Below are 27,281 nucleotides of genomic sequence, written 5' to 3' on the forward strand. Positions count from 1 at the left end.
AGGTGTTGGCAGGGCCCTGTTCCCTGTGACTCTTCTAGGAGAGACTCTTGCTGCTCCTTCTGGCTCTGGTGCTTGCAGGCAACCCTTGGCTTGCAGATGTGCCACTCCAGTCTCTGCCTCTGTTGTCACACGGCTGTCTGCTCTCTGGGTTTGACCCCACTTCTGATAAGATCCCTAGTCCTACTGGGTTAAGGGCCCACCTACTCTAGTACTTCATTTTGACTAAACCAATTACATCTCTCTATTTCCAAGTAAGGTCACGTTCTAAGGTACTGGGGAGTAGGACTTCTCTTGGTGGGGGGTACAGTTCAACTTATAAGAATGTTAGTAGAAATTATTCAAAACAGAATTCTGCAGTTAAATAAATTTGAGAAATGCGAGATTAAACAGTACTACAAAAGGATTCTCTGCTGTAGAACTTGTTCATCTAAATGGGAGTCACCAAGCCAGGACTGTAAAGTATAGTTTCTCAAACTACATATATATAAATATATATATATATATATATATTTTTTTTACAAGCTACTGTAGGATTAACATTTTGTGTTACACGTGGTTCTCAGTATCCTGGGAGGTCTCTCCCTACTTTTCCGGTTCTGTCTCTTACCTACTATCTCTTTGCCTAGAGACAAGTGCTTTCTCTTCTGAGCATGAAGTGATTTATGTCTAAGACAGAGACAATAATAAACTCTTCCCCACAGGTTTCTTGTAAGGACTGCAATAAATGAGGCCTGGCCCAAGAACACCTGGAAGAGTACCTGGCAAAAAAGTAGGCATTCATTTACTAGTCACTACCTTTGTTATGTTAACTGTTGGTTTTCAACTTCTTGGCATTTTTATTAAGCATGTTCAGAATCTCAAGAATGATATCTAAGCCAGGGCTGTTTCTACCAATGAGAATTTCTTGTTCATTTTCCTCTTCCTTAGACCAGTTTCCTTCTCTTTAAGGGAATGAGTTTCTTTGTGGTAATAAAAATGTACACCTGTACTTTCCATACGTCTCCAGCATTAGCACAGAATGGGCTGTTTCTCTCTGCATTTCCTTTTTCTGACCTTCCACCCCAGTGAGGGGAAGAGGATGTGATCATGCGAACGCCAGCCAACGGGAAATTGTGAAAGGAACCTCACTATAGAAAAGCAGCCCACAACTGCCTCAGCTCTCTGAGGAGGCTGAGCTTCCGAGAGGACTTGCTGAGTGGACCCAGCCATCCGTTCGCCCAGCCAGCATGGAACCAAAGCAGATCAGGGAGGGCTACCTCGTGAAAAGGGTAAGCAGCAATGCCACCCACAAGGGTGTCCCTGGAGACAGGGTTGGGGAGGACTGGAGTACAGCTCTGCATTCTGCATGCACTCATTTTAGGGATGTTTCGTGCCAAACCTACTGGGCTGGACTAGAGGAACATCGCAGCGTGTACAATGTTCAGGAGGGAGGCGGCACAGGTCCCTCTTCATTCTGGTTCCTAAAGGTGGACCAATCCAGCTCAGGTGTCAGCACAGCTTGCTCTTGTGGGACTGAGAACTCCAGGCTACAGGGTCTGAAAGGCGAAGGTCTAAGCAGAATTCCTCATGACTTACAGTGTCCTCAGGAGGACATGTGTATGCCTGTCGTGCTAAAAGACTCAACCTCTTCTGCTATAGAGGTCACTTGGAGAGACTGTTTCTTTACTATTTAAATTCTAACTGCCTTGCTTTCTTTTGGAGGAGACAAAGAAAATATGATCAAAGATGAGCTGATAGAATAACGCTATAATTGCAGCTTATTTCTTGGGCTTTTTTCTTAGAATTGGTGCATTAAAGACTACCTTTTTTATTAGGCTAAAATCTCTTCATTCACAATTCTCAGTGAATTTGTGTACCATGCTGTTAGGTGGTAGATAGTGTGCCATTCTTAGGACTGGAAAATAAGAATACAAGTGCACTCAGAAATACTTAGCCTCACTGGTGTGGCATCAGGAAATTAAATTTTATTAGTACCGTGGTTTTTCTTCTGATGGTGAGCATGTGACATGTCACTGTGAAACTCCCCAGGGTGTGAAATTCACACACAGGGCTTGTTGTCATCCTGTGGCCAACACCTATATAAACAAGCACATTCACACTGGTCCAAGTGAGCTATGCAGGTCAGAAATGAACTGAATTCACTCCATTCCTTCAGATGCTCACTTTTTTTAGCTGAATGACTGCCCACTGTGCCTCTTTTTGGTGGTTTGTTGATTTGACATTTTCGCCAAAATGTTCTACTTATAAGGACATTAAACAGCACACATCGCGGCCTGATTCTCTTTTAAAGCGGGAAAGAACCTTAGATCATCTGGCCTCATTCCCTCGTTAGCAGAAGAGGAAATTGAGACCCAGAAGCTGGGTGACTGCCCAAGGTCACATGGCTGTGACAGACCAGGAACCCCCTTTTCTGAGACCTGAGTTGCTGCCTCGTGGCCCTGAGCTCTGTCCAGTATACCAGGATTTTCTCAGAATACGTTTAATCTGAGTTAGAATTTGTAATGCATCCATGGTAGTGGGAGGCGTGAGTGGATGCAGAACTAGGGTAAGTGAGCCCTTGGCTGCTATTCTCTCCAGCTGGCCGTATTTTGAAACATTCCTTTGGAAAACACACACACACATACACACAAAGGTGTATGCACATTCTTTGCAATAGGCTTATTTCTTTCCTGATTGCTTGGGTTAGTATCCTGAGAAGAGTGAGTGTGTGGAAATATTTTCTGCAAGGCTTTTTTTTTTGGTGGGGGGTGTTAAAAACAATTTAGAAATCTTATAATGAAAATTCCTGCTATTAAGAATGTATTTTCACATATTAAACTCCACAAATTACAAACAAGTACAAGACTAATCTCTAATAAGTGACGTTGCCCCATTAGAAAATGGGGATGACAGAGTGGGGTTCTCAAGCACATGAACTTAAATGAACAGTTTTTACTCCTTCCAGATCATGGCCTGTAAAAGCCAATTTAGAAAAATCTAACTAGAAAGAAATATAGTAACATTTTATATTGCTATTTCCACAATTACAGCTTTAGTAATTTTTGCATTTTCTCCAGGACATTTTGAACACTCTTTGTTGTAATGTATTAAGTTCCCTAATTGGTAATTTGTCATTTTTTACTTTTATTTATTTATTTTCTTATTTTTAAAATCTATAATTGCTTTTAAAATGATTTTATTTATACATTTTTAGAATGAGGGGAAGGGAGAGAAAAAGAGAGGGAGAGAAACATCGATGGGCTGCCTCCGGCACTCCCCGAACCGGGCACCTGGCCCCCAACCCAGGAACGTGCCCTGACCAGGAATTCAACCAGCGACCTTTTAGTTGTGGGTTGATGCCCAACCCACTGAACTATACCATTCAGGGTGCTGATTTGTCATTTTAAAGAAGTGCTTGGTTTAGTAATATTCCCTTTGTTGGCTGCAGAACTACATTTGAAGCCATAATTTCCTGGGAAGGTGGTGAAGTTCTTAACTTCTTGACATGTTAACTTTTTTTCAGATGCCTCATATATATAGGGTTAAAAAATATATACTACCTATGCACGTAATATTATATGTACACACATATATGTGTGATATGTGTGTGCATCATGTGTATATATTATATACACATGTGTGTCACATATGTGATATAATGTGTGTATTGTGTGTACATATGTATTATATATTGTATATAAATATGCCAGGGACCTATGAGTATTATGTAGTAGGCACTATGTAAGTGACAATGATTATCAGTACTAGTGTTGATATACACACACTGCAATAGATAGAAGCCCTCTTCTAGATTCGCGTGGGGATCTATACTGATTCCTGAGTTGGTTGCCAAGTTAATAGCAATGAAAGGACCCCAGGGAAACCTCTCTCTGACAAACCTTGAGGATAGTTTTTGATGTTAAAGCATGGCAGGCTGTCTTGTATCAATCTCCCTCCCTGCCCATTTTTTTTCTTATGCAGTTTCAGATATCTGGGTGGTAATGAAAACACTTATCTCCTTATTCTTGTTTTATGAAATAATTTTGTTGGCAATAAAGATGTTTGGGGTGGAAAAAGATACGACATTAAGAAAACTCTGGTGAAAGGATTTTGTCAAGTCAGAAACCCTGGGGTCAGTAGTCAATGATATTTACTATAAAATGTTTCTGCTTTTCTTCTGTGTGAGATAACTGTCTGCATTTTATAATGCAGATTTCCTCCTGTACCTCCTGACTAAGATCTTTAAATAGAGATTATGGCTAAGGGAAGAAGAGGAAATATATAATTCTGTCATTTTGCAATTTTTGTCATTCTTAATAAGAGCCAGATTTCCTTGCCTCAGAATCTTGCCACTTTTGAATTAAAAAAAAAAAAAACACACATAGAGGTTACTATGGGGACTAAAAATAATGAACATTTTTTCTTCCACTTTCTAAGTTCTAGCTGTGCTAATAATCAAATTAACAGAGAATGTGTAATGGGAGGAAGTCAAATTTTAGTACATGCTGATGAAAAATTTACGTAAGCATGAAAATTCCAAAGATAGTGAGGCAACATTGGTTATACATGACTTTTTCTTCTTTTTTTATTGTTGTTCAGGGACAGTTGTCTTCATTTTCCCTCTGCCTCTTTCACCCACCCCACCCACCCCTTTGTCCCACCCTCAATCCTACCCACTTTTAGCTTTATTCACAGGTCTTTATACCTGTTCGTTGATGTCCCTTCCCCTTCTTTCCCTCCCTGTCTTCCTCACCCCTCCCCTCTGGTCACTGTCAGTTTGTTCTCTCTTTCAATGTCTCTGGTTCTATTTTGCTTGCTTGTTTGTTTTATTGATTAGGTTCCACTTACAGGTGAGATAATATGGTATTTGTCTCTCACTGCCTGGCTTATTTCACATAGCATAATACTCTCCAGTTCCATCCATGCTGTCATGAAGGGCAGGAGCTCCTTCTTTCTTTCTGCTGCATAGTATTCCATGGTGTAAATGTACCACAGTTTTTTGATCCACTCATTTACTGATGAGCAGCACTTAAATTACTTCTAACACTTGGCTATTGTAAATAACTCGGCTATGAACGTAGAGGGGCATAGGTTCTTTTGAGCTGGTGTTTCAGGATCCTTACAGTATAATCCCAGCAGTGGAATTCACAAGTCAAAAAGCAATTCCATTTTTTGTTTTTTTGAGGAAACGCCATACTGTTTTCCACAGTGGCTGCACAAGTCTGAATTCCCACCAACGGTGCACTGGGGTTCCCTTTTCTCTACAATCTCTTCAGTACTTATTGTGTGTTGATTTGTTTATGATGTTGATCGGTGTGAAGTGGTATCTCATTGTGGTTTTAATTTGCGTCTCTCTGATGGCTAGTGATGCTGAGCATCCTTTCATATGTCTCTGGGCCCTCTGTGTGTCCTTCTTGGAGAAGTGTCTGTTCAGGTCCTTTGATCATTTTTTAATTGGGTTGTTTGTCTTCCTGGAGTGGAGTCATGTGAATTATTTATATATTTTGGAGCTCAAACCTTGCCTGAGATATCATCTGCAAATGTGTTTTCCCATCCAGTTTGTTCCCTTTTCATTTTGCTGAGGTTTTCTTTAGCCATACAAAGCATTTTATTTTGATAAAAAAAAACCCATTGGTTTATGCTTTCCTTTATGTCCCTTACTCTAGGGGACACAGTGAAAGTATTGCTATGTGGAATATCTGAGATTTTTCTGCCTATGTTCTCCTCTCTACATACAACATTTTTGACAAACAGGAAAAGGGGTGGAAGAGGGGATCTTAGATTTCAGAAGTGAGAATGGGTGATTTACAAGTAGTTGAGAAAGAGCAGAATGTACATGGCAAGCAAACCCTTGCTAGGTGACTTAGGAACAGTGGGACACAGGGCATCTAAGCTAAAGACCCCTGCCTGAAGCCCCCACTTACCACATTTGATTCACATTAGGTTAGGCAATATTTTAAGATTTTCTTGCTGGAGTAGGTTTTACTTTTCTTTTTTATTTTTTAATAGTTCATTTTTCTTGTATTTTTTCCATTACCGTTTATCCCCTCATAACCTCTTCCACCTGTACCCACTCCTCCCCAACACTACTGTCCTTGTCCATGAGCTCTTTTTCCTTTCTTGTGCCTCCTCCCCAAGCCCCCGCTCACAGTCCACACCCCACCCTCATCGGAGCTGTCAGCCTGCTCTCCATCTATGAGTCTGTCTCTATTGTGAGGGTTATTTCAGTTTGTTTGTTAGATTCCAGATATGAGTGAACTCGTATCTGAACCTCTTGGGCAGAAAAGTGGGGAAGAACAAGGTTTCTTCCTGAGTTCTTTTTTAAAAAATTCTTACCTTAGGATATGGTTATTGGTTTTAGAGAGAGAAGGAGGGAGGAGGTGGAGGGGGGAGAAAGAAAGAGAGAGAGAAAGTGAGAGAGAGAAGCATACATGTGAGAGAGAAACATCGATCTGTTGCCTCCCATATGCACGCCGACCAGGGATTAAACCCACAGCCTAGATGTGTGCCCTGACCAGGATTGAACCTACGATCTTTTGGTGTACAGGATGACACTCCAACCAACTGAGCCACCTGACCAGGACTCTTATTTCTTAAGACCAGGAGTCTTATTTCTCAATAACCAGCTCAGAATTGATATCCCAAAAGGCAGTTTCAGGGTGGAAAACTTTAGTTCATTTCACTACCACATAGCAGCCCATTGCTCTGTGAGTATGATCTCATTTAGTTCTAACCATCCTATACAATAGTGTCCTTATCCCCATCTTACAGATGAGAAAACTGAGGCTCAGTGAGAGTAAGTGACATGTCCACAGTCAAACAACCAGTAAGAGGACCACCAGGGATTCAAACCCAAGCTTATCTAACAGCAAAGCCCATGGTCTCGTTGACCCCATGCAGCATGCTGAAAGGCAGGATTACCCAAGCCAGCAAAAAGAAGGTCCAGCGAACTTGCCAGACAGAGCGAGAGCGGGTCCTGGACAAAGTGTATTATGGGCAAGATTGGGTTTCATGACCTCGACCTCCCTTTCTCTCTGATTAGAAGTTACTTCCATTAATAAACATGAATGTCTTTTGGAGGTTGTTGAAAAGAAACTACTAATTTATATATGTTTATAAGCATGGCTTAAAAAAGAGAGAGGAGCAGGTTATGCACTTAATACGCTGGATTCTTCCATGTCACATCCCAAACCAACCACTTTTCTAGAAGTTTATGGAGCAAACTGTTGTTGAATGTTTGACAACCAGTCCAGCAGGCACTTCATGCAGCAGCAGGAAGGACCCAGAAAGCAGCTTAGGATTTGGGGTGGCATGTTGTGCTGAGAGAACACCCAGAAGTCGGGGTGCCCAAGGACAAGTGGGTTGGGCAGGAAAGAAAAGGGTCTACAGGGAGATTGGTAGAAGGAGGAAAGCCTGGGATCAAAAAGAGAACAGGAGTCCGTGCTAGACTTCTTTCATACAGCTGCCTTGTCTTCTGGACACAATACTGTTAAATAATCTCCAGTGATTTGCACCCACTGATTCCCATTCTCCTAATAGCTAACAGATGTGGTATTTACCTTGCAGCAGGGACAGATCTAAGTACTCAATGCGCTGATGCACTGAATATTTATAAGAACCCTACAAAGTGGTTACCACTGTTAGCCTTACTGGACAGATAGGGAAACTAAGGTACAGAGAAGCAGAGGCTTGCCCAAGGTTACCCAGAGCTGTGCCTAGTCATGGTTCATGCAGCCCTCTTGGGCTTTTATTGCACTGATTTCTCTTTTACAAAGCATTGTGGTTGTGATGGGTGATACCCAGGTACGCCAGAATGATTTCCCAGAATTTCCTAGAAAACTATGTACTCTTATCTGTCTATGTGGCAATCACTTTAGAGGACCTACTACAGGCCAGCCACAGTGTATTATTTCATGTAATCCTTTCAACAGTGGAAAGTAGTACAATCTTATCTTTGTTTTACAAACGAGGAGACTAATGTTTAGAAAAATTAAGTAACTTGCTCATGGCCAGACAGCTAGAAAGTGGCAAAGTTGACATTTGAACCCAAATTCCTAAGGCAGCAGAGGCCATGCTGGTAAGTACTGGGTGCCATTTCCTTATGCTTACCTAGTGTGACTTTACTGAGAAATTGTCCAACCTGAAAGATTTTATTAACATAGAAAAATATATTACTGAGTAGATTAGTTTCCTTGCCTTCAAAGAATTGAAAAAGGCCCATAATAACCGCTTATCTGGGATGTTATACAAGTGATTTCATGGATCAGGCTGGAAAACCAGAAGATAACATTTACAATGTGGCAGAGATAAAGATGTAATTTAATGCCACACCAACTTAAAATAACATGTCCCATGCGTGTGGGATAAGCGATCATACTAACTCACAGTTCTGCTTTAGTTAAATACGTAGGTTTGGAACATAACGTAATTTTCCACTGAGTCCCAGCTCTCAGTCTATACCTGAAACGAGAAGTTTGAGGGAAAGGAGAAGTCGAAGGAGGTGTCCTTGCTCTGTGGGAAGTGACTTGGGAGGAGTTCTAAACACCAAAATAAAGTTGCTCCAACGCTCAGCAGTGGGCGGGGGCTTCTCACAGTGAAGCTGCTCACACAGAGGACGGCGTACCCCGGTTTGTGCTTTCTTCCAGTTGAACTGGAGTCATCATTCAGGGTCACTCTCTCCCCCCGTTAGACAATGAACGTTGAAGAGCAAAGACTGTGTCTTACCCCAACACCAGGCCAGAGTCTGAAGCACAGGAGTTTCTCTATCATTATTCACTGAATGAGCATGTCTCCAGGAAGGAAACTTGTCTAAATCATAGAAACCTAGCAAACAGGGGTCCATACTGTAACTAATTTTAATGTGTGAAAAATTTCTAATGAGACCCTGGCGGGTGTGGCTCAGTGGCTTGGGCACCACGCCACAAACCAAACCGGAAGTTCGCCGTTTTGATTCCGTCAGGGTGCATGCCGAGGTTGCTGGTTCAGTTTGGATCAGGATGCCTCAGAAGGGCTACCCATTGATGTTTCTCTCTCACCTCTATGTTTCTCCCCGTCTCTTTCTCCTTCCCTTCCCCTCTTTCTAAAATCAATAAGCATGTTCTCGGTTGAGGATAAAACATTTTCCAATGGGTATTCATTTTTAGATGATCATGTTCAATGTATTTTTAAAATTTATTTACCTTTGGCTTGTAGGTGAGACCCAAAGGTTGGCAGGGTTATCTCCATAGGGATCATAGGGACAACAGCGTGTTTGGAATAGATATTAGAACCTGAGGGGCAAAGGAATATTAAGTATTGAAATGACTTGTGGTTAAGTTTCCCACCCAAGGCCTGCATTTCTTTTGCTGTTCCACAGCAGGCACGCTCGAAGGCCTCTTGGGTCAGGGCACTCACTAATTTAACTTTCTCTCTTAAGTTATACAGCCAACTGGTTTTTTCTGAAACCTTCACAATCTGTGACAGTGTTGGACACTTTGAAGACGGTCCTCGCCTGCTCTGCCTGTCCTTTGGGGGCTAAAACCCAGCCATTTCTTCAACGATTTCCTGAAAGGGATGCCATTGTGTCACTCTCCTTTGAACAGGCTCTGGTTTATCTGCGGCTTTGAGGTTTCCTGAGCTCAAGGGCATTTTCTAGGCGCACCTGAGAGGCACAGAATTACAGCAACTAGGTAGTGCTTATTAAGTGCTCACTGTGTTCGAAATACTGTCATAAGTATTATACTGTCATAATTCATACAGATTATTTTACTTAATCTCCCAATAACCCTGAGAAGTAGATAGTGTAGCATTGTTCCCATTTGCCAGATGTAGAGAATGAGGTGCAAGAACTTGCTGAGGGTCTCATTGCTAGAATGCGGCAGAGCTGAGGTTCCAGCCTGGGCCATGCAGCTTCACAGCCTGCAGTCACCCACTGATTACGCTTCCTTTTAATGCAGAGTATTACTTTCCTCACTGTAGATCTTATGCCCCTCCATAGCCTACAGTGACTTTAGGGGTGTTTTGACAGCCCGCATCAAACTGCTGAGTCATAAAGCTCCTTTTTTTGGTGCCCATTTCCCCAAATTTCCCCAATATGCTTTATAAATCTTTAAAAAATTATCAAAGAGTTATACCTTATTTAAATTTTGTTTCTCTGAAGACTATTGAGAGTACATTTGTATGTCTATTGAGCCGAAATATTTTTCTTTTGAAAATGGCTTGCTTAGATGGTTTGCCCATTTAAAAAGGTGGGACTGTTTGTATATTCTTTACTGATTCTAAAGAGTTTTGAAAAACAAATGAAAGATATTAAGTTAATTATATGATAATGTATTGCAAATATCCATGTTTTATTTCACAAGGTTTTATTATTGTACAGAAGTTCAACTTTTTATGGTCAGATACGTTGTCCTTTAAGATTTCTTCTTCCGGTGTTGGGCTCTTATGCACTAAACTGTACTAGTCCCATGGTGACCAATAGTTATTTACTGGGAAACTTCAATAAATCCGACTCAGCATCTAAACCCACCCACTGCGACAAGTAGTTGTACGAGGTTTCATCTACAATGGGAAAAATAACAGACGAGTGCTACATATATTATTAAAACATTTTATGGCCCTGGCTGGCGTAGTTCAATGGATTGAGTGCGGGCCTGTGAACCAGAGGGTCGCAGTTCGATTCCCAGTCAGGGCACATGCCTGGGTTGCAGGCCAGTTCCCAGCAGGGGACTCACGAGAGGCAACCATACATTGATATTTCTCTTCCTCTCTCCCTCCCTTCCCCGCTAAAGATAAATGAATAAAATCTTTAAAAAGAGCATTTTATGATTATGTAAAATTATAGTCATATGATTTTATGAGGTTATACATATAGCTAGCTAGGTGGCCAGAAAAAATGATTTGGATTCTAATTACTCAAAGCTACATGAGAACCAAAATGAAGATGGCACCTGAGGGGAAGCGGAAAGAGCATACAATTGGAACTCAAAAAACCTGGACCCTAGTTTCAGTTCCACATTTACGGGTCAGGTGTGGTGAGCCCTAGACATTGCAGGGTCACACTTCCAGCTTTGGTTTTGGGTGAGCTCTGAGAGGGCTGGCGACGGGAAGGTCAAATACAGGGGAGCAGAGAGGAGGTGCTGTCAGGTTGCTGTGGTGAGAATCTGGCCATTGTCGCGATGGCTGGGAGGAGAAAAATCACCCATAGTCCCATCATCCTAGCCTAACTAACCCCGACCAAGTCTGGAAGAAAGTGTGCACTTTATGGGGAAGTTCTCGGCTTCTCAATGTGCATAATGACCCTGAGTCCCAAGTGACACACCCTCCTCTGACAGACCCCTAAGGCTATGTTTCAATTAGGAGTAGATTTACTTTGTCTACAGAAGTAATGCAGTACTGGCTAACCTCTCCCAATCTATCCCAATTCCAAGGTCAAGAGCCCTGAGGGACTGTGGCGGTTATTAATCTTTAATAGGCCTGAGGTAGAATATGACATTTTAGACTTGAAAGGCATTTAGCAGTTATTTATTCCAACTTTTTCCTCCTAGGTCTGTGAAAATAGCTCTTAGTATTATCAGCTATTTTAATTATTTTATTAAATAGACTTGTGTCTGTTTTCCTTTAAAGTATATCCCTAATTTTAATATATTGTAGTGTCATGTATTGTTCATGTATTAATTTTCCCCAATTATATTTGAAAAATGTTTGAAAAATTTCAAACCCACAGAGAAATGAGAAAAATGGTACAACTACCTGTATACTCTTCACTTGGATTGATCAACTGTTCACACATGGCCGCGTTCACTTTCTCTCTCCATGTCCCCACATTCTGTATAAATACACACACATATTTTGTGAAAATAAGTTGCAGACATCCTACTACCTCACCCTTGAACACTTTAACCAGGATGTATATTCTACGAATTAGGACATTCTCCGCAGCTTTCTGGCTTGATGTTCTGCACTCTGCCCGCCGCGTTTGGGAGTCCCAGTTACCACCCCTGCCAACTCCTGCTTGCTCTTCTCAGTCTTAAAATGTTAGATATTTCAGTGAGCGTGCAGAAGCAGCTCACTGTGCTTTTAACTTGCGTTTGCCTGATGAACAATTGTTTGAACACCCTTTCAAATAATTGAAAAGGCACTTTTGGATAACCTCTTTAGTGAAATGCCTCCTTTGATCTTCTGCCCATTTGAAAAAGAGATTGTATTTTTCTCATTGATTTGTGGGAACTCTTTATATTCTGGATTGGAGTTTCTCCCAGACAAATGTAAAACAGAAAGGCGTTTAACTGAACTTATTTCATGTGTTGGGATAGTGTCCAACCCCGCCTATTTTGAAGAAAGGAGTACAGTCTAGTGTTGGTATGGAGAGTCATTCTGCCTGTGCAGAAAAGAGATAGTGTTTTATTTAAAAAAATTTTTTGTTAACTAAACTAAAGGAAACACTTGGACAAGTGAAATGATAGCCCCACAAGTATTTACCCTTTTTGCATAACTAGACTTCCTTTTCGGGCAACTGGGCCTTTATATAGAGCTCTTGGTATGTTCAGATAAGCAGCAGGACCTGCTGCAAACTGGATGATAATTCTGTTTTTGCGGCAGTCATGACAGGCTGAGCTTGTGGGTCCCAAGAGGCAAAGCGCCCTATTTTCTTCCTTTTCAAAAACTCTCCCAAAATACAGACAAGAAAGAGCTACTCCCTTGGCCCAGCCAGAATGTCTGTTTAATGTCCAGGGGCAGTGGACATTAACCCAAACTGACCACTTCTCAGTCAGGATTTCCCTAAAAACTACAGACATGAATAGCAGTGCTCTCTGGCTTTACAGGCCGTTTTGCAAGGGATTTTCATACAGATCAGCCACTGCGCACGCAAGCTGCTATCTGAGTTTCTTCTTGACATTCACATTCAGATAAAAGCTGATTAGACCACAGGACGGATGTGATTGTAGCAAGCACCCCACCATTCCTGGCCTCCACACCCATGGTAAACACAGCCATTGGGATGTGCCACTTTTCCAGTGAGTCCTGTCAGGCATCGCTAATATTCAGTGGAGCTGGCACTTGAGATAGAATCTATTTGCCATCCCTGAGTTGAACTGAACATGATGAGCAGGTTGGGAGCAGAAAATAGGCCCCAGAAGGCTGGGAAGAATAGAGGTCCATACCTTATTCCCTTGATAATGACCCACAAGAGGCTTATGCGCTGATTATAGGCATGCATACAGTTTATCTAAAAAATTTTTTTAACTTCTAGAAGAATGGCAGTCCCCTCCTTCCTTAAAGGCTGCTTTCCTAGCACCCTGGTCACACAGATGTGGGTCACCTGTGTCCACACCGGCCAACACAAAGCTATTTATGGAGTCCTGTACCATGTATAGGATAGTTTTAGAAAACATTGTTTCATAGCTTTTTTTTCTCATTACAGGGGAGTGTGTTCAACACCTGGAAACCCATGTGGGTTGTACTGTTAGAAGACGGAATCGAATTCTATAAGAAGAAAAGTGACAATAGCCCCAAAGGAATGATTCCCTTGAAAGGAAGCACTCTGACCAGCCCTTGCCAGGACTTCGGCAAAAGGATGGTGAGCCGTCATTACTAGCCAGAGTCAATGTTTCATCAGACACTGACCTTGGGCCTGTGAATAGCTTACAGTATGGTGGTGGCTAGTCCCCCTCCCACCACCTACATTCCACCCTGCTGTGTTTCATAAGGGACCTCAGGCCCTTGAAAATAATTATTTCTAATGGATGTGTTTTGATTTTTAGTTTGTGTTTAAGATCACTACTACCAAACAGCAGGACCACTTCTTCCAGGCAGCCTTCCTGGAAGAGAGAGATGGCTGGGTTCGGGACATCAAGAAGGTCATTAAGTGCCTTGAAGGAGGCCAGAAGTTTGCAAGGAAATCCACCAGGAGATCTATTCGACTGCCAGAAACCATCGACTTAGGGTGATTTTCTGTGTTTGCTTCCTTTCACCCCTTCCTTTTTTCCCCTTTGAGGAACTCTCACAACAGGTACGGTTCCAAGGCTTGCTTTGGTCACCTCCGAAGGCTGTATTCACTCTTTCAGGTGGACTAAGATGTTCATTTGCATCTGAAGGAGTGATTATGGCTTCTCCAAGGCCTAGCAACTGAGGAGAGAAAACTGATGGAGTGTACACTCCTCATTTTGGATAACCTTGGCAGAGAGAGAGAAAGAGAGCCAGAGAAGAGAGAGAGAATTTATTGCATATATGAAGTAGCCATAATAAGCTAGTCTTGAAAGAAAGCTTCAAGATCTCTAGGAAGGGAGGAAAAGACAGGGGCTATGTATCCAAGTGTGAGGCGTTTCAAGTTCAGGTGTGCACATTCACATCATCAGCAAGGACCAGCCAAGCTGAACACCCATCTTAGGCAGAAGCCATTTGTGCCCTGACCTGGTTTAATGTCCTCTGATAGTTACTGGCTTGGAACTGAAGGTGATGGTTGTTGTCTAAAGGTTATTAGAGGTTCACAGGTAAACTCAGCCCCTGCCAGGGGTTGGGAACAGGGTTCCTTCCTTTCTTGCTACTCATTTCATATCTTTAATCACATGAGTCCCCCCACTTTTTTCTGGGATTCTTGTTGCTTCCTGACACTTTTGCGTTTATGTCGAGTATAACCTGAAATAGGAGCCCAGTTGGCAAGAATTCCACTGGCTGCTAAAAGTTTTCAATCAGTGTTCTGTTTATACAATGAGACCCTGAGAGGGACTGAAGATAAATCCTTTCTACAACCTAACACAAGAATTGCACATCACAGGAGCGTGACAAAGTTTGCACACTGAGCTTAGTGAGACTGAGCGCCTTGTCCCACCAGGAAAGCTTTTTGGTAAAGACCCAGGAGGAGGTACCTGGTCTAGCTGCAGCCACTGGCTGGGGTCGTCCAGTGACCATGCTTCTGGCCATGGCTGTCAGAGCTGAGTGGGAATGATATTCATGTTACGTGGAACCACACGATACATGGAAGTGCCCTTCTATTTAGTTGCTTGCGGTTTCTCTGATCAGGCTATCTTCAGTTTATTACTTCAAGGACAAAAATGGGAACTTCTCACTATTGTGCCTTGTCTCATAATTATTAGAATAAGAGGTAGGCTTAGTTAAAACATTCACTTTCCTGGAGGCGAATGTATACTCTAGACGGTCTCTTGAGGGACACTTAAAGAACTGGAACATGGGAATTGGGGGACATTAAAAACCTTGAGTGTGCATGGAAAATTGGACCTGAGAACCTTTCATCTTTGCCACCTGTTTGAGGGCAACTCTCTATCTCAGGCATTAGGTGTTAAATCAACAAAGAGCTTAATGAATTTAAGAAATAATCATTACCTTCCAGGTACGTTTTGTTGAATGCTGTGCAGGCCACAGCGTTACATAAGCACCAGCTCTGCCCTCTAACTACTTGTGACCCAGTGGGGAGAATAGAGCAGGGGCCCCAGGGGAGGGGAGAAACTCGTGCTCATGGCCAGCGTCTCCCAAGTGGACACCCTGAGAGGACCTGCCGTTCAGAAACGCTCCCACTCATCTGTCTTTTTCCATCTTTGTGCAGTGCTATGTATTTGTCCATGAAAGACCCAGAAAAGGGAATAAAAGAACTGAACTTGGAGAAGGACAAGAAGATTTTTAACCACTGCTTTACAGGTAAGAGGCCTTGCATGTCTGAGAGGGGGCAGCTGGGGAAGGCAGTACGGATTCCTGTTCGGCCTTGCACGTGGGGCGGGGTGTGTGCAGCGTGCTGGGGGGATGGGGTCATGGGACGAAATTGAACTTAAACAGGAGGTGACAGGAGGTAAGAGATATAATATAAGATTTAAGTGACAATATGAAGGGTGTCTGAGGCTGCATAGAGTCAGGCATTAAATGTTACGTGTTTAGGTAGATGCTGTAGTGGTTACAAACATGTTCCTTGGAGCCAGACTGCCTTTGCTCACATCCTGGCTCTGCAGCTTGCTGCAAAACTGCAGGCCAATCAACAATTTAGCCTCTTTGTGCTTCATTTTTCTTGTTTATAAAATGGGAATAAACACCTAGTTTACTGATTTGCTGTAACGTGCTTAAAACTGTGGCTGGCACACACTAAGCACTGTATGTGCCAGCTCTCAATGTGGTTTGCACAAAAGAGATCACAAGTCTGCAAAGACGATCAATTCTGCGAGTTCAGGAAAAAGAAATAGTTCAGAGGGTTGTTGAGATGAATAGAAGATGGTGCCTAAGTTTGACCTTAAAATACTCAATAAGTATTTGTGGGAAGAAATTCTGATGAGATGGTTGAGCAGAGGATGGTGAGTTCAAAGTTGTGGAGAAAAAATATGAAGAACATGCATTTGTAAAAGAAAATGACCGTCCTGATAGTGTTGATGGTTCATTATGGGACAAAAATGTACAGTTGGGCCTAGGTTTGATGGCATGCATGGTTTGCCTAGGGTGGAGCCATCAAGGGACGAAAACTCTAGAAGAGACAACAGCTGTAGAATCCAGTGGACAGATAATTCATGCAAATGGTCCAGGTGACGATCAGGAAGCTGGAGAGTTAGACGGTGTGACAGGGTAGTATCCCGTGGGAATTCAGCCTCCTGGAGTGAAGGCTGAAAAGCCGGCTAAAATCAACATCAGATTAACATTAACATTAATGCCAGAAAAGCTGGCTAAGATTTGGGCCCAGGTACCAAGCCCAGGTAGTAGTGAGGGAAACCGACAGGAGCAGGGCCCTAACTCTGGCAGGGCTGAAGGCACTAAGACAGAGCCTCGGACAAAGGGAGCAACGTGGAGAGCAGGGGTGGGGTTATGGATATAGGTCTAGGCACAAGGTCAGGCCAGACTTCTCTGCTGTGTGACCTGTTACTGTGTCCCGTAGTGCTGGGCTAGAACTTCCTAAGTCCTCCCCACTGAATGTCAGGGTGGGTTCTAGAAATTCAAGGGTCGGGGGAGTCAAGCCTTCATGTAGGACTCAGGTGTTCTCAGCAGCAACCCAAGTCTGTAGCAGAGACGGGGACCCAGGCACTCCTGACACGTGATGGAAGACTTTGAATGTCAGGTGACAGGGAGGGTAGACTGAACTTGTCTTCCGAGCCTCTGCGTGCCCAGCTGAACAAGGGTGGGATCCTGCATTAGGACACTTACGTGAAGGCCCGTTGCAGGTGTAACTCAGGCCTAAGGTCACTCAAACTCTCTCAGCCTTAATAATCTCACCCATAAAATGTGTTCTGCAATTATCACCTTATCTCTTTTACAGGGTCTCTGTGAGGATTGAAAACAGAAATTCAGTGTTCATTAGTTTGTCCCTCTAGAGAAAGAAAAGGAGACAGAGACTTTCATATACAACATTCACGGAAGGCTCACTAACTGACTGCTCTCACCCCTGTCTCAGGGATGGCACACTCTACCACTCTGTCCAATGATCGGGATTCACCACCTGTGCTGCGGGCTCTCTGGTTGGCTACGTTTGTAAAGAACGTGTCGTTTTTAATGCAAAGCTTCATTGTAGCCTGCTAATAAGTAACCCAATTCATGGGCTAATTTATTTTTATTCTCTTTGCAACCCTCTCCGGAAGTAGAAAGTTGATGAAATGACTCTTCAAGGCCCCTGCTACCCTGCAAAACCGGTGTGACGTTCAGTGCAAGTGTTATGGTCAGAGTTTAATTTAGGATATACACATCTGACCAAGTTATTTCCTGCTTGAAAACTTGTAGTGGCTCCTCATTGCCAAATTATTTGATGTGCCATCAAAGCTCTCCCCTGACTCTGTGCCTTCCTCTTTCCATTGTCTCCTTTTGCCTTTTCTCCTTCAACTCCTTCTCTTATATCCCCAGCAAGGCTGTTTCATGCCTGTGTGAGTCTGTTCACCCTGCTGCTCCCTCAGCCTGTGCTGGCTCCTCTCCGCCCCTGCCTTTTAAGCTTGGCCAACATCTACTGTTTTCAAAGCCTGGGCCCAAAGTCACTTCCCCTATTAAGTTTTCCCCAACAGTGCATGCACAGCCACTCTCCCCCACCCACCCTGTTTGAACCTTCTGCAGATTTGGCCCAGTAGCTCCACTGAATTGACCCACAGCACAGCAGCTGTTACAATTGCTTATCACCCATTTCTCCCCTCTAGATTCCTCAGGTGTGTCTCCCTAAAACCCATCACAGTACTTAGCACCTACGAGATGCACAATAAATGTTTGTGTGTTAATAGAATAAATGAGTGGGTTCGTAAAAATTATTTCTTTGATGATGCATTGCTTCTTAAAGAATATGTAGATTTAAAGAGAAAAAAAAAAAACCTTTATGTGGTTCCTCTGTTTCCAGGTGTCCATCACACTGATTTTGCTTTTCCTTCTTGGCATCAGACAAATCAGACACGTGGGTGCTCTGGAGCTTTCCAGAGGTGACTGCCAGTGTTCGTTCTTTGGTTAGGAGAGTTGACCTTCCCTCTGATGGTCCCATCCAGGTAACTGTGTCATCGACTGGCTGCTTTCCAACAAGTCTGTGCGGAACCGCCAGGAAGGCCTCATGGTCGCCTCCTCCCTGCTCAACGAAGGGTACCTGCAGCCTGCTGGAGACCTGTCCAAGAACGCGGTGGATGGGACTGCGGAACACCCTTTCCTGGACAACCCTGATGCCTTCTACTACTTTGTAAGCGAGGCAGCTCCCTAGCTACTCTCCCTGCAACGGAGACCGCTCTGGGAGGATTCTGGGTTGATTTCAGTTCATATCCACATGTGTGAAGGAGAGGCCCAGCCCTCCACTGAGAGTTGCTAGATGTTCTCGACTTGAGAGCTGCCCCCAAACTCAATGCCTGCCACATCCAAGTGGTTCAGTTTAAAGGAAAATATTGTTTATTTGAATAGTTTTCTTTAAAGGACTTTTAAAACTCTTCTACATCTATGCTTATTCTAAGCAATAATCCCTTTATAGGAACTGATTAGGCCCCAGTACATGCTAAGCACTCTCCAAGACAAAGGAGATAACAGCAGTTTAAAAAAACAAAAATCGCAGACTTCACAGAGCTTCCCTCCCTGAGGGAGATCCATAAACTCACAATAGGCTAATTGCATTTTTCCAAATACACATTGAAATGTGCGACTTAATACAAAATGCATGCACCCACGTTCCCTCCCCCCACATCTTGTCAGCACCCGTGGCAGGCTTGCCACAGATTGGGAAACACTGTATTACACGGTGAGGATCTAACCTTGGGCCACGTGGCAAATCCCGCAACAGTGGATTTCTAGGGGGATTTTGGTAGTTTATTTCTATTTGGGGATCAGAGCACAGAAATTAGGAAGTTACTTACGAGCCCTTTATAAAAATTATGTGAATGTCCCCGAGAGAGTTTCATTTCACTTTGGGGGAACTTCTGCTGTCCGTATGCATATTTTTCAGACCTTTAATTTGGTTGTTTATAGCCATTTAAATGTGGGATTCTAAAAATACCCATCACAGTGGCTCCTCTTTCTCTGTGTGATTCACTGCTTCCTTACAGCTGAGCAAGGCCCAGCTCCCTGCTGACTCTCAGAGGATGAGGCTGAGCACCAGCTCTTGGCCTCCTCCCAGTAGAAGGGCTGAGTGGCAGAGACAGTACCGGAGGTCTCGTTACTCAGTGATTTGGAAGTTAGCCACCTCTCCTTTCAAGGATGCAGCCATGGGGTCCCAAGAGAAGGAAGGCTTTGAAGAAAGAAATGTGCTGAGCTAGTCTTAAAAAACAGGGTGGGGCAAAAGTAGGATTACAGTTGTTCCTGTGGAAAATAATACAATAATGAATAAATAATGATAATATAAGAAAAAACTCTGGCGAACACACAATATAATATATAGATGATGTACTATAAATTGTACACTTGAAACCTATATAATTTTATCAACCAAGGTCACCTCAATGAATTCAATTAAAAAAAAAAACAAGCTCTGTGTTTCGTGCACTCCACCTTGCATGGCTTGGGCAACCCAAGAAAATGAAACAATATCGACAAGATCACGGCATGCAAACTGGAGAGGATGAGCCATCAAGAAACAAGACAAGTTGGAAGGGAAAGTGAGATAACCAAGGACAGTCTTTAAAGTTCCAACTGGGGTACGAACCACAGGAGGAGGAGAAGGAGCCTACCCCAGTGCCTGGCAGTCAGGGAGGGGGAGGGGTTGTGCTGGTGAAGAGGGTACGAGTAGCAATATGCCTTAGACTGGTCTACTAAACTTGCTATTTTGTTTCCCAATAGCCAGACAGCGGGTTCTTCTGTGAAGAGAATTCCAGTGATGACGACGTAATCCTGAAAGAAGAATTCAGAGGGGTCATTATCAAGCAGGGATGTTTACTGAAGCAGGTGAATGACCATCACTATCCTATTCTAGCCTTTCCCTCTCACCTGGTTGTTTTTCTTTCTAAACCACCGAGTCGTATTGTATTGGGCCCATAGTCAACTAGTACAAAATGCTACTATATAAACAGTCTCCCTTATAAACCCCCTTTAAACATGAAGAAAACAGCGATCTATGTGCATTCAGGAATTTTGTTCTTTTACAATATTAAAAAGGAGCTTAGGAAGGAACAAAAACCTTTTATATGAATTGACAGCCTTCTTTAATGTTTCCAGGTCAGTGCTGGAACCACTAACCACTTAGTCCAGTGGTTTATAACCCTGGTTTATATCAGAGTCATCTGAGGGGAGTTTTAAAAATGCCCTTTTTAAGTGCCATAAAAACTAAGCCACCCAGGGTCCAAAGTTAACGTTCTGGGAGTTAGCCACAGTTAACGTGCATGGAATGCTTATAATGAAAAAACGGCACCTGTGTTCCACACCTCAGATGTGAAGTGGCTGCGCCCAGCTGGAGGTCAGGCCCCTCCCGCCCCACCTGGCCTCCCCACTTCTCCCATCCCAGGGGAAACGATTCTATCTGGGGGAATGTAACCAATTTGAGGATGAATGCGATTGGATTATATTCAATATAATTCTTTTCAATATAATTTATTCTGTTGCCACAATACATAAAATATCTGGTTTCTCAACCAATATAAATTCTTTGATGAGGAAAGACAACGTGTTACACTTTTTCCCCCCTTAGACCTGTTACAAAGTTCAGCATCCTTCTTGGTCTCTAATAGGCGGTAAACATTTGTGGAATGAATTCAATCAAATATAAGCAGATGACTTTGACAGATCAGCAACAATTCTTGGCACCCCCAGGCATACACCCATTCCTTAAAATCCCTCAGGAAATACTCATTAGATGAGAGATGGCCAGCCAGACACCCACTTACTAACATCAAACTCTTCAGCATGTCACGCTGTAATGCTAGTGAGGGCCGAAAGGGAGGATGGTGGTTGGCCAGGGGTGGCAGATCTCACATCTTCCATCACCTTCCTCTCCCTTTGACTCATGACAACTTGGTATTCACCCCGTAGTCCCGCAGGAGGACATGCTACATGTGTCTGCAGGTCAGGATGCAGCCATACGGGCAGAAACCTCAGGGTCCACATGTCATAGGCAGCACTGACCAAGGCAAAGAGCAGAAATTCTTAGGGAGCATTTTAGAAGCTGATGCTTTGCAGAAACCATTCGGGACACAAGACAGCAGGTGGAAATATTCTGGGTTCTCCCTTGTGACTCCGCGGGGTTCCTAGATTCAACCTTCAGACAAGTGAAAGACTTGAGACGAGCTCCTTTATAAAACGACTGGCCAAGTAACTCAGACCCATTCCAAAAGACTCCCTTTAAACTCCTCTGACCAGAATCATAAAGGAGAGACTGTTTGCTAAAATTATAAGTGTTTTGTTGCTTTCTACAGGAGCACACTGGAAAATGTTGGAAATTTTATTTATGAGTCCGTCAATATGTGGCATGTTAAAGAACAAAATTGGCAAGATAGAAATTATTTATCTTTTAATCCAATAACTTTTTTGGCTTCTGAGTTATTTAAGTCACTTGAATTTCTGTTGGAAGTCATACACTCCGGTTGACTGTGACATTTTAAAAAGCTTCTAAAAGTTCATTGAAAGGACTGGGCAAATTCAAGGCAGTTACAAGGAGATACGAAGCAACTTCCATGTGCCAAGCACAGTGCTGGGCATTAGAAGATCAAAGACAAAATCTGCCCTCAAAACCCACAGTCTAAACAGGGTCAGTGTTCAATTCCATTAGAAAAGGCCGGGCCCTTTCTCCCCCTTCATGTCTGGCACAACACGCACCCCTCCTCATCTCTTTCCGTGCTGCCTTTGACGCTGCCTGATGTTCGTCCCTGGTAACGTGATGCCTGAATCATCTCAGCAATTTCCTAATGGCCTCTTTTTACCTTATTATCTTGCCCCTGGTTTATCTTCAATCTAGCAAGCTGGTTCATTCTCTTTGTTATCACCACATTAATCGCTTCACTTCCAACTCAGCGAAAACCCCACCTCTTGTTTTTACTGAGTCTCTTTCTGCTTCTCCAACCTTGACTCGACTATTCCTTGGGACCCCTGCCTTCAAGTCAGAGTGCTCTTGTTAGTCAACAGCCGAATGTGCCTCGTGCGTTCCCACTGCTTTGTCGTTGTCCGTGGTCTCTCCCCTGCCTCTTTCTCACTCACATGGATAAGACTTTCTTTGGCATCCAAACCCAGAATCACATATCTCTCTTTTATTTTTTATTTTTTGAAAAATATATTTTTTGAAATCCATTGTCTTCTATACCAATTATTTGATTTGGATATTTGCTATTGAAGTTTTACACCTAAGACTATAAACTCTATGAAGAACAAGGCCAGGTCTTAAATCTTGTTATAGTCACCACACTACCTAATGAAGTACATTATATATACATAGTACTTTCTTGTGTAATACCAAGTTGGAAGACCTCTTAGAAATAATTTAATCCATAGTTGAATGGTATCTAAATTGTTCATGGGACACAGTGCTATCTGACAAAGATCTGGGCTTGGGCCTGGTTTTCCTGGAATTAGTATTTCAACTATTTTCTTTTTTTTTCAATTCAGATTTATTGTTTGGTCCTGTGTATACAGAATGATGCTAAGAACTCTTCATTCTTTTCTTACATTGTTCTTGGATATAGGGGCATCGGAGGAAAAATTGGAAAGTGAGGAAGTTCATTTTGAGAGAAGACCCTGCGTATCTGCACTACTATGACCCTGCTGGGGTGAGAGCCTCTGGTCAACAAATCCATTCTTCTAGAAGGCTCCACTGCATCTACTCACAGGGCTTTCCATCCCCTTTTCTGCCCTGTGGATGTACCCTTTTTTTCTTCACCCCCCCACTTTTATTTCTCCCTCCCTACCTTTTCCTACCTCCTCTTATGGCAAAGATCGGAGATTCTAGGCTTGAGGTCAGCATAAGCTCAGGGATGGAAGAGAATATCACTAAGTTGTCATTTATTAGTCGACTCAACATAAATTGCTTTTGTTTGCCTCTATGTAACATTTTCAGAGGGACCCAATCAGCTCAACATTTTGCTCCTGGTTTAATGTGCAAAAAAAGTGGTACTTTCTCTTCCAGGCCAGCTTGGATGAAAGCAGTGTTTAAATCTAGGAATTTAGACTGTTGAGTATTCAGAAGGGGGCTTTTCTTCAGTCAACTGAGGCACCTCTAAAGCGTAAAGACAACACCGTCTGGGTTGGGTCCTCAGCCCCTGCTTGCAGTGAAAGGCTCTTTGACTCCCTCCCGTGGTGAATAGTTGCATGGGGAATAGTTGCATAGTTGCAAAGAGCTGTGGAAACACGCACATCTTCTTCTATGGGATGTGGTGATTCAGCCCTTCCACCTTCCCTCCCACTTTCCTCTAGATATGAAGCTAGATTGACTTGTGTTTCTTCATTCTGCCTCCTTGGGTGACGAGGTGGAGAATCTGGTTGGGGTGTCTTTTAAGCTCCTTCTGCTTTTATCTATTTTGGGGGCCCTGGTCTGTACCAGAGTGAGTCTGTGTGGCTTTTGTACCAACTAGATAAGGTGTATCTGTACAATGTTCTTTGGAAACACAATAAAGGACTCCTCTCTCCTCTAGGGGGAAGATCCCCTGGGAGCAATTCATTTGAGAGGCTGTGTGGTGACTTCAGTGGAGAGCAACCCGGATGGTAAGAATGAAGTTTTGTCTGAGAGAGGTGTGTCTGATTAGGCTCTCTTCCCACACATGGGCATCCCGAGGCAACAGCTGTCAATCATTCCATTGATTAGGCATAAACATGAATGAATTGCTGTCTGAAAACCTACTGTTTCCCTACTGCTGTGCTAGCTCTTTGGGTCTTGAGGAGTTGGGGAGATGTTGTGAATGCCTTGAGTAAATCTTGGGCAATGCTGAGAAAAATCCTTCACATCAGAACTGGCTTAAATAGAGAAACTTGTTACCTCCTGTTGCCTGTAACTGGCCCATGACATTTCGTAATGGGAGGCTTTCACAGACCAGAAAATTTCCCACAAAAAAAGAAACAGTTGTGCAGTGAGTGGAGGGTGTACCTGGGTTATAGTCAGGTCTGTGCTAGTCAGTTAGTGGCACTGCCTTGGGCGAATCACCTAAGTGACCTGGGTCTTAGCTCCTCCTCTGAGAATGAGGGACTTGCACCAGGTGACCTCCGGGTCCCCGACCACAGTCTATCATTGGGTGTGTGCAATAAGCACAGTGGTGTACATCTACTTCTCAGGTGCAGGCATGGTGGTGTCACTGTGCAGATGTGGTTTAGACGTCCAAACCCTGGTTTCGCCTTGGCATCTTGGGTTTATGATGTTATAGAGACTGGTGCGAAACCACTGCAGCTGCAAAAGCCTAGAGTTTTTTTACTGTCCCCGAATCTGCTCACTCCCCTCTCCCCATTGAGCCCTGTTTTAGTTTGGGAGTAGGGAGCATCTTGCTTTTTGATTTGAGGCGGGTATTTTAAGTCTTGTCATAGTATTGGCCAGGTTACTGCCTTCACTGTTTTAGCAGAGACTCTAATTTGGCCTTTCATAAAACAAGTTCAGGCTCTACTGCTGGTACTGGTGGTGTGCCCGGCTATTTATTTACTTACAAATTTAAAAAACTATGTTAGGGTCAGCCCTTCATTTGTATTATGAGTAGAGGAATTATTCATTAGACACTATTAGAGGTTACTCATTGAAAACTGTTGGTTTGCAAAAGTGAGACATTTAGTTTGTTTGTAAACTCTTAAGAAAATGTTTCTCCTGGAGTGTTTCATTGATTACTTAAACACACACACACAATCATACTATGTACCTGTCTATACAAATTATACTACAATTCTATTATACAACAAATATATATGATCATTAAATGATGATAAGTTTGAATATTACATCACTCAAAACACTGGGACTTCATTCCTTGCAGAAGGGGTGAACTAGGCAACCTTTCTGGTGCCACATGCGCTGTCATTCACATTCTCTCTCACCAGGCAAGAAGAGTGAGGAAGAGAACCTCTTTGAGATCATCACGGCTGGCGAAGTTCATTATTTCTTGCAAGCGGCCACCCCCAAGGAGCGCACAGAGTGGATCAAAGCCATCCAGGTGGCCTCCCGGACTGGGAAGTGAGGATGCCCCTGCAGCTCCTCGTCACCCTCCTGCAGAAACCCCACGGATAAGCTCAGTCCAGGATCTGCTCACTTCTGGTGACACCTCGACAAGAGAGGGCCCAGGGATGGAAACTCTTCATCTGCGGGAGTTCTAAATGTAACTAACCACATGCCACGTGATGCTCACCTGCACCCCCCCACATGGCTCACCAAAGTCGCTCTGCCACTCTCTGTATCCCCCAAGCAGATATAGCAAGCTATGTGGCGTGGGTACACTGCTTAATCTCTCCAGACCTCAGGTTCCTCTTCTGGGAAATGAAGGAGAAGTTCCTCCTAGCTTACAACCCAACAGCCCTGTGATTCTGATACCCACAGTCATCCAGCTGGTGTCCCTTCTTGGCTAAATCTTGGCCTTCAGAACCGGAGACAACTCCTTCCTTTAAAATTGTTCCGAAAAAAAGAGACATAAATTCCTTTTATTCTTTTCCACCTCATCCCCTTGCTCTTGGCCACAAGATTAGGTATCAGAATGAAGGAGACCTCTTGTCTTCCTTCCTCCCTCTACCCAGAAACTCCCTGAGAGTCAGCAGTGCACTGGTGGCTTTTAGGTTGGAGCCTTCTTTCACTTACTACGTACAGCGTGGAAAGTTATTATGTCCTTATTGTGTCTTCTGAGAAAAGGACCCGAGGAAGCCAGGAGTGGCCGAGCTCTTTTCCACGCCTTCAAGCCACTCAGAGCAGGATTCTACTCCCACTTCGGGCTGTTCTGAGAAGGGTCTGTCTTTGTCCCTTTCAGGAGCATTTCTCTACCATTTATCATAATTAGGATAGGAAACTCCAAATCGTTGAGACTGTTTCATTTGAGTGTTTGCAGGGAAAAAAAAAAGTGGCCACTTGGGTTCCTTTAATGGGTTCGTTCCATGGGTAAGGGGCCTGGATAGCTGCCTGGCTCATGTGCCCCCAACCCCAGCTCCAGTGGGTGCTGGACCACTGGCAGGCAGTTTGGACGATGGGTTTATACAAAGACAGAGCCAAAGGGACGGACCTAAGTCCAGCCAGAGCCAGTGGAGGTGGCTGTCAACACTGAGCAGTGCTTTCAGTTCTCCGTTAAGGACCCTGTGGTTGCCCCTGAGCTTTAAGCTGTGGCAGCTCCTGCTTGGCCGCGAGGGGCCTTGTGAACCTATTTTCAACCACAGTAATCTGACCTACATTCAAATTGGGTGCCTGTGTCCAGTTTTTGTTCCTGTCTGCGAACTAGTGATTCTTAGCCAAAACTGAGAAATAAACCGGGGATGTGTGAGAAGGTGTATTTCCCAATTTCAGATTTTTAATTTTACGGCCCCAGCGAGGAAAGGAGAGTAGAAAATTCTTCCTGATTTTATCAGCTCTCTTTCCTCCCCCAATTTCACACCATAGCCATGAAGCTCTTCCCACTTCCCGCTTGCTTTATCAATGGCCTACGGGGAAAAGACTGCCTTTTCCTGATTCTGTGGTAAACTGTTTTCTTAGAGCATTCACAGTAGTTTTTCTACTCAGTGTTAAACGTATTTATTAATATGGAGTCCACTTTATGTTTTGAAATAAACATGACGATGTTCGGTGTCTTTTTGGTGTGGTGACTCAAATGTTTTGTATCTCATGAACAATTACCCTTTACTGCGACCCACGTGCGTGGACCGCAGATGATGCCATTTCTAGTCTCTCAGGTCATCCCACTGCTTCGAGGGTGCTTTCAACAAAGGCAGTCTGTTCCAGAGAATAACAAAAACATGGGGAAAATAAAGATAAACCATAAGCCCGTATCGCTAATTTTAAATGTATGAGACCTTGATTATAATGTTCA

The 27,281-nt window shown here is 43.4% G+C and overlaps 1 protein-coding gene across 1 annotated transcript; it reads left to right on the plus strand.

Moving 5' to 3' along the window:
- Positions 1-1,100: 1,100 nt before the first annotated feature.
- On the plus strand, positions 1,101-27,042 carry PLEK (pleckstrin). Its single transcript, XM_037048079.1, has 9 exons — positions 1,101-1,268; positions 13,382-13,537; positions 13,722-13,903; positions 15,521-15,612; positions 18,402-18,586; positions 20,167-20,271; positions 22,995-23,078; positions 23,940-24,009; positions 25,321-27,042. The coding sequence occupies exons 1-9, from the start codon at positions 1,227-1,229 to the stop codon at positions 25,455-25,457; spliced, it is 1,053 nt and encodes a 350-aa protein (XP_036903974.1). The 5' UTR covers positions 1,101-1,226; the 3' UTR covers positions 25,458-27,042.
- The last annotated feature ends 239 nt before the right edge of the window (positions 27,043-27,281 follow it).

Source organism: Sturnira hondurensis, unplaced genomic scaffold (assembly GCF_014824575.4).
Source record: "Sturnira hondurensis isolate 20B ecotype Veracruz unplaced genomic scaffold, ASM1482457v3 Scaffold0006413, whole genome shotgun sequence".
Taxonomy (NCBI): Eukaryota; Metazoa; Chordata; class Mammalia; order Chiroptera; family Phyllostomidae; genus Sturnira; species Sturnira hondurensis.

Excerpts from the sequence above, each read along its gene's own strand:
- PLEK (XM_037048079.1), top strand. The coding sequence starts at position 1,227 with ATGGAACCAAAGCAGATCAGGGAGGGCTACCTCGTGAAAAGG. Across the intron at positions 1,269-13,381 it reads AGGGCTACCTCGTGAAAAGG|GGGAGTGTGTTCAACACCTG; the intron begins GTAAGCAGCAAT and ends TTCTCATTACAG. Across the intron at positions 23,079-23,939 it reads ACTACTATGACCCTGCTGGG|GGGGAAGATCCCCTGGGAGC; the intron begins GTGAGAGCCTCT and ends TCTCTCCTCTAG.